General features: G+C 47.3%; 2 protein-coding genes across 2 annotated transcripts in view; one reads left to right on the top strand and one right to left on the bottom strand.

Moving 5' to 3' along the window:
- TSPEAR (thrombospondin type laminin G domain and EAR repeats) overlaps positions 1–13,614 on the top strand; it is a 161,733-nt gene that overhangs the window by 12,965 nt on the left and 135,154 nt on the right. The gene's annotated exons all lie outside the window — the stretch shown is intronic.
- Positions 4,897–5,613, bottom strand: LOC110125835 (keratin-associated protein 10-8-like). The gene has a single exon (XM_020875158.2). It carries the CDS (start codon positions 5,611–5,613, stop codon positions 4,897–4,899), a length of 717 nt encoding a protein of 238 aa, XP_020730817.2.

Here is a 13,614-nt window from a genome sequence, read left to right as displayed (position 1 = left end):
CACTGATGAATATAGATGCAAAAATCCTTAACAAAATTCTAGCAAACAGAATCCAACAACATATTAAAAAAATCATTCATCATGACCAAGTGGGCTTTATCCCAGGAATGCAAGGATTCTTTAATATCCGCAAGTCAATCAATGTAATACACCACATTAACAAATTGAAAGATAAAAACCATATGATTATCTCAATAGATGCAGAAAAAGCCTTTGACAAAATTCAACATCCATTTATGATTAAAACTCTCCAGAAAGCAGGAATAGAAGGAACATACCTCAACATAATAAAAGCTATATATGACAAACCCACAGCAAGCATCACCCTCAATGGTGAAAAATTGAAAGCATTTCCCCTGAAATCAGGAACAAGACAAGGGTGCCCACTCTCACCACTACTATTCAACATAGTTTTGGAAGTTTTGGCCACAGCAATCAGGGCAGAAAAAGAAGTAAAAGGAATCCAGATAGGAAAAGAAGAAGTGAAACTCTCGCTGTTTGCAGATGACATGATCCTCTACATAGAAAACCCTAAAGACTCTACCAGAAAATTACTAGAGCTAATCAATGAATACAGTCAAGTTGCAGGATATAAAATTAACACACAGAAATCTCTTGCATTCCTATACACTAACAATGAGAAAACAGAAAGAGAAATTAAGGAAACAATACCATTCACCATTGCAACAAAAAGAATAAAATACTTAGGAGTATATCTACCTAAAGAAACAAAAGACCTATACATAGAAAACTATAAAACACCGATGAAAGAAATCAAAGAGGGCACAAACAGATGGAGAAATATACCGTGTTCATGGATTGGAAGAATCAATATTGTCAAAATGGCTATACTACCTAAAGTAATCTATAGATTCAATGCAATCCCTATCAAACTACCAACGGTATTTTTCACAGAACTAGAACAAATAATTTCACAATTTGTATGGAAATACAAAAAACCTCAAATAGCCAAAGTAATCCTGAGAAAGAAGAATGGAACTGGAGGAATCAATCTGCCTGACTTCAGACTATACTACAAAGCCACAGTCATCAAGACAGTATGGTACTGGCACAAAGACAGAAATATAGATCAATGGAACAGAATAGAAAGCCCAGAGATAAATCCACGAACCTATGGTCACCTTATCTTCGACAAAGGAGGCAAGGATATACAATGGAAAAAAGATAACCTCTTTAACAAGTGGTGCTGGGAAAACTGGTCAACCACCTGTAAAAGAAAGAAACTAGAACACTTTCTAACACCATACACAAAAATAAACTCAAAATGGATTAAAGATCTAAATGTAAGACCAGAAACTATAAAACTCCTAGAGGAGAACATAGGCAAAACACTCTCCGACATAAATCACAGCAGGATCCTCTATGACCCACATCCCAGAATTTCAGAAATAAAAGCAAAAATAAACAAATGGGACCTAATGAAACTTAAAAGCTTTTGCACAACAAAGGAAGCTATAAGCAAGCTGAAAAGACAGCCCTCAGATTGGGAGAAAATAATAGCAAACGAAGCAACAGACAAAGGATTAATCTCAAAAATATACAAGCACTCCAGTATTCTTGCCTGGCGAATCCCATGGACAGAGCAGCCTAGTGGCTATGGTCCGTGGGGTCACAAAGAGTTGGACACGACTGAGCGACTAACACTCTCACTTTCACTTATTAGAATAGGACACTGTGAGGCTTACAAGTGGATAGGTGAGAAATGCCATGCCCTGAGAACTTAGCGGACACAGTTTTCTAATCAAAGGAAGTGGGGAGGAGAGGAGAACTTCTGTCTTTCTCAGGAGATGCCATGTTTCCATCATTAGTTCCTCCCTGGATGGGGCAGGGGAATTTACCTGTCCCTCCTTAGATGGTCAGGCCAGGACTATCATAACAATTCAGAAAGTTTTCGGTCTCAGTACAATGAGTGTCTTTCATTTTGAAAAGTCACCTTCCCATAAGTGATTGTTTTCTGTGTGCACAGAGCTGTTTGGGGGTCACTGACTTGATGACACCATTGGGCAGGTTGCAGGCCCTATTTTCTACTATTGTTTTATTGTTTGGGGGATATTGTGCAAAGAGTGTGTCTTAAAGGCCAAAGAACAAGCTTTGGGGGTTACTAACTGATGGTGCTCATGGTTTTGATCCTTGGGTTTGGAAGATCTCCTGAAGGAGGGAATGGCAACCCACTCCAATATTCTTTCCTAGAGAAATCCCATGGACAGAGAAAATTGGTGGGCTATAGTCTATAGGGTCGCAAAGAATTGGACACAACTGAAGTGACTCAGCACATGGAACAACTGATTGAGCTCATTGGGCAGGATGTGGGTCTCATGTCACCCACATGTTTGTTGGTTTGGGACATGTCTTGTACTTCTGCTGCATAGTTTTGTTGCTAAGCAAGCCTATTTGGTTTATGGTTAAGTATCACTTCATGGGAAATTGATGGGGAGACAGTGGAAACAGTGTCAGACTTTATTTTTTTTGGGCTCCAAAATCACTGCAGATGGTGATTGCAGCCATGAAATTAAAAGACGCTTACTCCTTGGAAGGGAAGTTATGACCAACCTAGAGAGCATATTAAAAAGCAGAGACATTACTTTGCCAGCAAAGGTCCATCTAGTCAAGGCTATGGTTTTTCCAGTGGTCGTGTATGGATGTGAGAGTTGGACTGTGAAGAAAGCTGAGTGCTGAAAAATTGATGCTTTTGAACTGTGGTGTTGGAGAAGACTCTTGAGAGTCCCTTGGACTGTAAGGAGATCCAGCCAGTCCATCCTAAAGGAGATTAGTCCTGGGTGTTCGTTGGAAGGACTGATGCTGAAGCTGAAACTCCAATACTTTGGCCACCTCATGCAAAGAGTTGACTCATTTGAAAAGACTCTGATGCTAGGAGGGATTGGGGGCAGGAGGAGAAGGGGATGACAGAGGATGAGGTGGTTGGATGGCATCACTGACTCGATGGACATGGGTTTGAGTAGACTCCAGGAGTTGGTGATGGACAGGGAGGCCTGGCGTGCTGTAGTTCATGGGGTCGCAAAGACTCAGACACGACCGAGCGACTGAACTGAACTGAATTGAAACTTGCTTTCTTGAGTAATCATTAACTTACCGGGGCCTCTCATATTTTTTACTTACAATCCCCTAGTGGGATTAACTATTGAATCACCTATTTTGTCCCTTCATTCTGTCCCTATCAACTAGACTGCAGGGAAGTCTGTTTTATAAATTAAAACAATTTTTATTGATTCTTAACAATTCAAACAAGTTTTGAAAGTTTTTAGCATCTGGCGTTTTCTGCTGATATCTTGAGGGACCCTGGAAGGCAGAGTTTCCCCCAAACCTGTAAACTTTTCTTCTTTCTCCAAAATTGGCATGTTTTACTGGACAATGACAGTTTCTTCCCAGAATAAATTCTGTAGAAGAACGTGCATCACTGGCAGTCCTCCAAGCACAGCCTCATTTATGCTGAGGATGGGCTGTTGGCAGCCACAGGGGCCCTGAAGCTGAGACCCTGGCCCTGTTCACTGCCCAGAGCCGTTTAGTAAACGCAGGGCAGCGTCAGCCAGAGCCGGGGAAATGGCGCCCGTGAGAGGCAGGGACAGACCCCAAACCTGCGGCCAGAGAGCCTCAGGCTCAGGCCCAGGACAGAGGGATGAGGGTGGGGGCGGAGTCCAGCTGGCCCAGCAGGGGACCTGCACCCTGGGGATGGAGTGTGAGTAGAGGCTAGTTGGGGAAAGTGCTAATTCAGCTTCGGGTGGTCCACGCAGGGCTTCCACAGATCCTGGGGTGGGGTCGTGTCTGGAGGTGCCATGAGTGGCCTGGAGCCCAGGAGAGGCCCCGAGATGCATCAGAAGGTCCAGATGCAGGAGTGAGGAGGTGGACGGAGGTCAGGGTGAAGGTCCCGGAAGACAGAGGTGTGAGGAGGAGCAGAGGGACCTGTCCCCAAGTCGAGGGCTAAATTCTACAGGATAGGTCCACAGGACAAGGTCGAGGGGGACACTGACCTTTGCCAAGGGGCCTTTGGTGACCAGGCCGGGAGTAGGGTCAGCAACACGGGGGTGGGAGTGTAGAGGGGAGGTGTCAAGGTGGAGAAGGGACTGGAGAACTGTGCGGAAGCTCTGGGAGTGTGGTGAGCTGGGAGGGATGGGGGCTGAGTCTCACTCATTGTTTATGTTAGAAGAGACATCGGGGCGTGTGGCTGGAGCCAGGACTATGGACAGAGGGGTTGTAGGTGCCGAAGAAGGAAGGTGGGGCAGGAAAGCTCAAGGGACTGAGAGGGGCCCAGGCTCCGAGTCCTCCCGCTGCAGGCAGAGCCCTCGTCCCAGCCACCTAGTGGCCTGAATCCTGTGTCCTGCCAGCACCCCACCGCAGGGCGCCAGGAGATGCCCAGGGCAGTGAAGTTCCTGTGCCTGCTGAGGACCTGCCGGCCCCGCTGGCTCCTAGGACAGGACCTGGGTGCTAGGCCTGCGTGCGGCGCGGCCCCCAGGAGCCCTGTGTGGCTGGGGACAGGAGGGCAGCGAGGACCTGGGCAGTGCACGTGCCCTGGCCTCTGTGGAGACTGGCTGGCAATGCTACCAGAAATGACTGGAAGAGAGTAAAACACCATTAAATGCAGTCAAGTTTATTGCGTTTTCAAGCAGTTTCCGAGGTGAGACTACTGGGGCCTGGATTGTGAAACCTGGTCCTCAGGCCTGAGCACTGGGTCCCAGGAGGAGTGGGCAGTGGTCATGGGCACGGTCATCTGGAGTTTGAGCGGACCCCACTCCTGGGCAGAGAGGACGAGGGGGTGTCCATGTAGCTCAGAGCTCCTGGAGAAACCGTGAAGGCGGCCATGAGGCTGGTGGTGGGGGGTTGCCCCATGGTGCCTGGCTGGCCCTGGGGGGATGTGCCTGGTCAGCAGCAGGGCTCTGGGGCTGAGGCGGGGACGCAGCAGGCGGGGCGGCACACGGGCCGGCAGAGCAGGGACACAGAGGAGGCTGGGCGGCAGCAGCTGGGCTGGCAGGAGGAGGCGGGCACGCAGCAGGCGGGGCGGCACACGGGACGGCAGAGCAGGGACACGGAGGAGGAGGGTCTGCAGCAGGATGAGGGGGCTGAGCAGGGGGAGGCCTCACAGCACACGGGCCTGCAGCAGACAGGAGTGCAGCAGACGGGCCTGCAGCAGACGGGCTCGCAGCAGACGGGCCTGCAGCAGACGGGCTCGCAGCAGGCCTGTAGGCAGGGGGAGGAGGTGCAGCAGGAGGGCTGGCAGCTGGACTGCTGGCAACATGAGGAGGTTGAGCAGGGGGAGGCTTCATAGCACACAGGTGTGCAGCAGACAGGTGTGCAGCAGACGGGCCTGCAGCAGACGGGCTCACAGCAGGCCTGCAGGCAGGGGGAGGAGGTGCAGCAGGAGGACTGGCAGCTAGACTGCTGGCAGCCCAAGGCCAGGCAGGAGCTGCTGCAGGCTGGCTGGCAGCAGGGGCTGGACTCGCAGCTCACTGGGGCGCAGAGGAGGGTCAGGCGGGGGGCCGGGGCGCAGCAGCTGGGGGCGCAGCAGGAGGGCTCGCAGCAGCTCTCTGGACAGTCGTAGCTCAGGTCGCTGGAGCAGACGGACAGGGTGGAGGCGGCCATGGTGGAGGCGGGGGGGCTGGAGGAGGTGTGAGTGAGTGAGGGAGTGGATGGGGAGGCTGTGTGATGTTCTTAGGAGGTTGGAGCTTATATACAGCTCTGCGGTGTGTGTTGTTGCATCATGGGGGCCCAGCAGCATCTGCTTCCTTGTTGTCGGAGCAGGTCCTGAGGATGCTCGTCATAATCCCATGACAGATCACTCAGTAAACCTCTGAGGAGCTGGAGCCCGGGGCATCCATGGAACAGGGGTCCAGCCCCAGGGGTGGTGTCCAGTACACTGGAGTGCATCCTGTGGGTGGACTCTAGATGGCCAGCAGCTTCTCACAGCCCCACCACCAAGCGTCTTTCTGGGGCTTCTTGCTATTATCTCCTCATTTCTGAACACTCAGTTGAATCACTAGCATGCTTTGTTCTTTTTAAATACTGTCTTCATTGGCAGGTTAGTTTCTCCTCAACTCATACACCAACAAAGGGTGCGTTGAGTGTCGTGTTAGCTGTGGATTTCTCACATACCCCTTTTGTGAGGTTGAAGAATTTCTCTTCTATTCCTGATTTCCTGAGTATTTTTTAAAATTATGAAATTGTGTTGGCTTTTGTCAAAATCCTTTTCTGCATCAACTGAGATCGTGTCTTCTAAAGATTATGTATTTGATTTATTTTTAAATTTTTGGCTGCGCTGGCTCTTTGTTTCTGTGGGAAGACTTTCTCTTATTGTGGAGCACAGGCTCTCGGAGCATGGACCTCATTACTCAAGCGCTCAGTAGTTGCGGCTCGTGGGCTCTAGAGCGTGGGCTCTAAGTCATGGGCTCCTAGACCAAGGGCTCGGTAGCTGTGGCGCATGGGCTTAGTTCCTGTGTGGCACATGGAATCTTCCTGAACCGGGGATTGAACCTGTGACCCCTTCAATGGCAGGTAGGTTCTTATTCACTGTACCACTTACCACCAGGGTAGTCTGAGAACGTATATCTTTTTTTCCTTCATTCTGTTAATGTGGTATATTACATAGCTTAGTTTTTAAAAAAAATGTTGAGGCAACCTTGCATTCCTGGTATAAATGGCACTTGGTCATGGTATATAATCGTTTTGGTATGCTATTGGAGTCAGTTTCCTAGTATTTTGTTGAGCATTTTTGGATCTATGTTCATGAAGTATATTGGTGAGTAATTTTCCTTACTTCTGGGAAATGCTGGCATCACAGAATGAGTTAGGAAGTGTTCTCTCGTCTGGCTTTTGGAAAAGCCTGAGAAGGTTTGGCATTAGTTTATTATACGCTGGTAGAATTCACCAATGAAGCCATCTGGTCCTGGGCTTTTTTCCCCTGTGAGATTATTGATTAATAATCCAATATTTTGTTATAGGTCTGTTGAGATTTTCTGTTTCTTTTTCAGTCAGTTTCATTAATTTGCATATTTATGGAAAATTTTCTGTTTCATCTAGGTTATAATTTGTTGGCATACAAAACTGTCCTTGGTATTCTTTTATAATGCTTTTTATTTCTCTGCAGTTCATGGTAATATCCCTACTTTCAATTTTGAATTTAGTTATTGTACCTTTTCTCTTTTTTCTTTGCTAGTCTATCTGTATATCTTTCCAAGGAGTCAAACTTGGTTAATTCTCTGCTGTTTTTCTGTCTGTCATGCCATTTATTTTCACTCTAATTTCAGTATTTCCTTCCTTCTATCTTTAGATTTCGTTTGCTCTTTTCTAGCTCCTCAAGATATAAAGTTAGTTTATTGATTTGTGATCATTCTTTTTAAAATATTTATTTAATATTTGGCTGCATTGGGTCTTAGTTGTGGCATGTGGGGTCTTCTTTGCAGCGTACAGGTTTCTTTCTAGTTGAGGTGTACAGGTTCAGTAGTTGTGGCTCCCTTAGTTTCCTGACCATGAATCAAACCCACATACCCTGTAATGGAAGGCAGATTTTCAACCACTGGACCATTTAGAGGCTTAAATTCCCCTCTGCACAGCCTTCACTGCATCTCATAGGTTTGATACATTGTGTTTTCATTTTAATTCATTATTAGTATTTTCTAATTTCCCAACTTTTGTCTTTGACCCCCATTAAAAAAATTATCTGTTGTTTAATTTCCACATATTGTGAATTTTCTAGTTTCTTTCTTGAAAATAATAAGTTGATTATAGAGGAAGACAGCTATAAGTCATGGCTAGTTCTTTGCAGCCAAACATGGAGAGGCTCTATACAGTTATTGATGTCTAATTTCATTCCATTGTGATTGGAAAAGACCCTTTGTATGATTTCAGTTGTTGTTTTTTTTTTTTAATTCACTGAGGCTTGTTTTGTGTCCTAACGTATGGCTTGTCCTGGAGAGCATTTAATGTGTTGTTGATGGGCGGTGTGTTCTGTGTGTTTGTTTTGACTAGTTGATTTGCAGTGTTGTTCAAGTCCTCTGTTTCCTTATTGATCTGCCTAGATGTTTTGTCCATTATTGAACATGGGGTATCCAAGGCTTCAACTATTATCACAGAACTGTCTGGTTCTCACTTCAATTCTGCCAATGTTTGCTTCATATATTTTTGGGTCTCTGTTGTGTGGTGCATATATATTTTTAATCCTTATATCACCTTGATGAATTAAATATTTTATTAATACATAGTGTCCTTCTCTTGTGCATTTTTATGGTGGTATAATATGGATGAATAGGTCCTTGGTAAGTGTTATGTGTCAGTTTTTCAATTCTTAGTGTGTTGATGGGGACTTAGGAATTCTTGAAAATAATAAGTTTATTATAGAGGAAGACAGCCATAAGTCATGGCTAGTTCTTTGCAGCCAAAGATGGAGAGGCTCTATACAGTTAGCAAAAGCAAGACCGGGAGCTGACTGTGGCTCAGATCATGAACTCCTTATTCCCAAATTCAGACTTAAATTGAAGAAAGTAGGGAAAACCACTAGACCATTCAGGTATGACCTAAGTCAAATCCCTAACGATTATACAGTGGAAGTGAGAAATAGATTTAAGGGACTAGATCTGATAGACAGAGTGCCTCATGAACTATGGACAGAGGTTCATGAGTTTGTACAGGAGACAGGGAGTAAGATCATCCCCAAGAAAAAGAAATGCAAAAAAGCAAAATGGCTGTCTGAGGAGTCCTTACAAATAGCTGTGAAAAGAAGAGAAGCAAAAAGCAAAGGAAAAAAGGAAAGTCATACCCATTTGAATGCAAGTTCCAAAGAATAGCAAGGAGAGATAAGAAAGCCTTCCTCAGTGACCAGTGAAAAGAAATAGAGGAAAACAATAGAATGGGAAAGACTAGAGATCTCTTCAAGAAAATTAGAGTTACCAAGGGAACATTTTATGCAAAGATGGGCTCAATAAAGGACAGAAATGGTATGGACTTAACAGAAGCAGAAGATATTAAGAAGAGGTGACAAGAATGCACAGAAGAACAGTACAAAAAGATCTTCATGACCCAGATAATCACGATGGTGTGATCATTCCCTAGAGCCAGACATCCTGGAATGTGAAGTCAAGTGGGCCTTGGGAAGCATCACTATGAACAAAGCTAGTGGAGGTGATGGAATTCCAGCTGAGCTATTTTAAATCCTAAAAGATGATGCTGTGAAAGTGCTATACTCAATATGCCAGCAAGTTTGGAAAACTCAGCAGTGGCCACAGGACTGTGTAAGGTCAGTTTCCATTCCAAATCCCTAAGAAAGGCAATGCCAAAGAATGCTCAAACTACCGCACAATTGCACTCATCTCACACGCTAGTAAAGTAATGCTCAAAATTCTCCAAACCAGGTTCAACACTATGTGAATCATGAACTTCCAAATGTTCAAGCTGGATTTAGAAAAGGCAGAGGAACCAGAGATCAAATTGCCAACATCCGCTAGATCATCAAAAAAACAAGAGAGTTCCAGAAAAACATCTACTTCTGCTTTATTGACTATGCCAAAGCCTTTGACTGTGTGGATCACAATAAACTGTGGAAAATTCTTCAAGAGATGGGAACACCAGACCACCTGACCTGCCTCTTGAGAAACCTGTATGCAGGTCAGGAAGCAACAGTTAGAACTGAACATGAAACAACAGACTGGTTCCAAATAGGAAAAGGAGTACATCAAGGCTGTATATTGTCACCATGCTTATTTAACTTATATGCAGAGTACATCATGAGAAACGCTGGGCTGGAGGAAGTACAAGCTGGAATCAAGATTGCTGGGAGAAATATCAATAACCTCAGATATGCAGATGACACCACCCTTATGGCAGAAAGTGAAGGAGAACTAAAGAACCACTTGATGAAAGTGAAAGAGGAGAGTGAAAAAATTGTCTTAAAGCTCATCATTCAGAAAACTAAGGTCATGGCATCTGGTCCCATCACTTCATGGCAAACAGATGGAGAAACAGTGGAAACAGTGGCTGACTTTATTTTTTTGGGCTCTAAAATCACTGCAGATGGTGACAGCATATTAAAAAGCAGAGATATTACTTTGCCAACAAAGGTCCGTCTAGTCAAGGCTATGGTTTTTCCAGTAGTCATGTATGGATGTGAGAGTTGGACTATAAACAAAGTTGAGTACCAAAGAATTGATGCTTTTGAACTTTGGTGTTGGAGAAGACTTTTGAGAGTCTCTTGAACTGCAAGGAGATCCAACCAGTCCATCCTAAAGGAAATCAGTCCTGAATATTCATTGGAAGAACTGATGTTGAAGCTGAAACTCCAATACTTTGGCCACCTGATGCGAAGAGCTGACTCATTTGAAAAGACCCTGATGCTGGGAAAGATTGAAGGCAGGAGGAGAAGGGGACAACAAAGGATGAGATGGTTGGATGGCATCACCGACTCAATGGACATGGGTTTGAGGAAACTCCGGGAGTTGGTGATGGACAGGGAGGCCTGGTGTGCTGCAGTCCATGGGGTTGCAAAGAGTTGGACACAACTGAGCGACTGAACTGATCTGAATTGAGTTCATCATACTGTCTTAACAATTTAAGACATTGGAGACATACAGGTGAAGGTCATTTTTTGCTGTCAGTTCTCCACCTTGATATCCAATGATGATGTGCATGCCAACTCCATGATTCCTTAAAGCTTGTAGAGAAAGACGGGGGGACTCAAATTGGCAAGGTTTTAACACCAAGTCCTGGGGAGACACTTCAGAGGAGAGGACATGTGTCAGAGAGAGAGAGAAAGAGAGGAGGGGAAGAAGAATACAAAGAGGGGGATGAGGGATGGGCTACGGGGGGAGGGGAAGGAAGGAAGACAAAGTAACAGGTCTCTGGATTCCCCATCCCACTTCTAACTACAGAAGCTATTTTAAAAATCTGGACCATTTTGGTAAGTTTTCTAATTTTTTTCCTTTTCTAAACTTCTTATCCTTGTTTTCTGGTTGTAGCATCTTCTCGAATGTCTTTGAGTTACATTTAGGGATTTTTTAAAATGTCTCTCCTCCTTCTTATATTTTCTGCCTCCTGGTCTGGTCTTCTTTTTCATGCCACAACTTTTCCTTGTTTGCTGAGGTGAGGATGGGGGTGTCCTTGGTGGTCCAGGTCCTTTCCACTGTGCTGTATTAGAGGACTCTCGTCTACATGGGGAAGTGACACCTGGGATCGGGGTGGGGGTCTGTCAGGCGGTGGACTTCATTTTGGAGTAGGAGATGGGAACTCAGATGCAGGAACAAGGGAGCTCTGTGCTGAGGTTGCCAGCAGCTGCCTGGTAGCCTCACCCCAACTCCTACCATGAGGTGTCAATACTGCTGCTGGAGATACACCCATCCTGGGTGGATGTGGGACCGCTGGGCATCCTCCCTGGGTCCACGTGGCCACATCCCACCCTCCTTCCCCCAGGCTTGCCTGCAGGGGGAAGAGCGCCGTGGGGCTCCGGGCCAGGCTGGTCCCCACCTCTGCTGCCCCGCCTTGTGGTCAGCACGCTCTCCTCTGCCTCCGTCTCAGGTGTTGAGTCCCTCATTTGTCTGCAAGCTGATTCCCTGGGCCCCACAGTGGGTCTTGGGATGGTGGGTGGGCTGAGCCCCCACCTTGAAGTGGAAGACTGGCTTTCTCACAGCCACCCGCACTCTGGACATCTGGCTGACCTGAACTCCACTGTTACTCCACTTGGGGGTCGGGACCTGGTTTCCTTGGGCCACACCCCAGTTCACTTGGCTGTGGCATGGAAGCTCTCGGTTTAATTCCCCATCCAGAGCAGGAACCCCATATGTGGCTCCTGTTCTTTTCACGAATATTTTAATTCTTTCATTTTAACTATATTTTCAATTCTTTATTTTCATTGTGTGAAAATTTTCAAACATACGGGAAGTTGAAAGGCTTAAACAGAGAGTATCCACACGTCTACTCTGAGAGTCCACCACGGACCCTGTACCTGCCCAGGAAACCCTCGTCCATGTGTCTGACTTTCTGAAGGATTTCTAGGTTACCAACAGCAGTACACACCACTCGAACATGCTAGGAGGTGGAGCATTAAGTAGTGTTCAGTGGTCATGACCCAGGACCTCCCTCCCGCTCCGCCCAGTCAACTTAACCCCAGCCTCCAGAAGCAGCCACTCTTCGTGTATTTTCAAGTCACACATTAGTTCAGCTCATCTCAGGGCTTCACCTGAATGGAGGCACACAGCAGGTGCCCTTGTGCCTGGCTCCCTCCACCAGAGTGGTATTTTTGAGATTCATCCCTGCTGTTGTACTGATTTTCTTCTGTTGCCGAGTCGGGCTTCATGACCGGCTCCCCTGCTGACCTAGTGGCTCAGATGGTAAAGAGTCTGCCTGTGATGCAGGAGACTCAGGTTCAGTCTGGGTCAGGAAGGTCCCCTGGAGGAGGGCATGGTAGCTCACTCCAGCATTCTTGCCTGGAGAATCCCATGGACAGAGGAACCTGGTGGGCTACAGTCCGTAGGGTCGCAGAGCGTCAGCCACAACTGAGCGACTAACACTTCCCCTGCTGACGGACACACGGCTCGTGCCCGCTTCCGCCTGCTGCCTTCCAGCCTTTCAGTGCTGGAAGCCAGGACAGTAGCCAGGTGGCTTCTGTTCAGGGTGGCTCTGACTTGTAGGAAACTCTTTTCTTGAGCTTACATCCACTCCTCTGCCACCCTGGCTCCTGGTCCAGCCTTCAGTGAAGCTCGCAGTGAACCTTATTCCTGGAAAGCCCTCTGGGAAATTGCAGACAGCTGCATGTTAGGCTCTGCCTACCGCCACCCCATTGCTCTTTCCTTAAAGAGCCCAGGATCAAGCTTCTCAATGGAGACGCTGGGAGAATGCCCCTTTGGATTCAGCGGCCTGGGCCGCCCCTCCCCACAGAGTACCCCCCACCTCAATGTCGCAGGGGCATGGCTTTCTCAGTAGAACCTCCACCCCAGGACAAGAGTTCCATGCTGGCCTCGGCTTGTCCAGGACAGCAAGTGGCAAGCAGACAGGGCTTAGAGGAAAATCACAAAAAAGCCAGCATTGAGGCTCAGAGATTTATTTTTTATAGATCGCTAAGCTTTCATGGATAAGAAAAGTAAGGTGGATGTCCCGCCTCTATGGGATGTAGGTCTGTCACCGATTCAGCACTGAGATGCGTGGACAGAATCCTGCTAATTAGACAAGGAGAGGTCTTTCGAGATCAATAGCAGAGCATCGATTTTCTGGACAATCTGTCAGCAACAAGGAGGGGTTCCACAGGGGAGGGGCCTGCAGATGAGGGCAGGGCGGGAGGGCTGGCGGACGGGGGTCACACACACGGTGGGCTGGCAGCTCACGAGGACACACACGGGCCTGCAGCTCACAGGGACACACACTGCTGGCTGGCAGCTCACGGGCACACAGCAGGATGCCTGGCAGGGGCTGGGCTCACAGTAGGAGGCCACTGGGCAGCATGGGGACAGGCACCTGCCGGCAGGTTGGCACAGCAGAGCCACACGGCGGGCACCGCAGGGGCTCCCGCAGCCCGAAGAGGGGCAGCAGACAGCAGGGCAGGCCGGCTGGCAGGAGCTGGGCACATAGCAAATGTCCTGGCAGGAGCTGGGCACACAGCAGGCCGGC

The sequence above is a fragment of the Odocoileus virginianus genome, chromosome 4 (genome assembly GCF_023699985.2).
Source record: "Odocoileus virginianus isolate 20LAN1187 ecotype Illinois chromosome 4, Ovbor_1.2, whole genome shotgun sequence".
In the NCBI taxonomy this organism is placed as follows: domain Eukaryota; kingdom Metazoa; phylum Chordata; class Mammalia; order Artiodactyla; family Cervidae; genus Odocoileus; species Odocoileus virginianus.
This window is presented reverse-complemented; position numbering and strand designations above follow the sequence as displayed.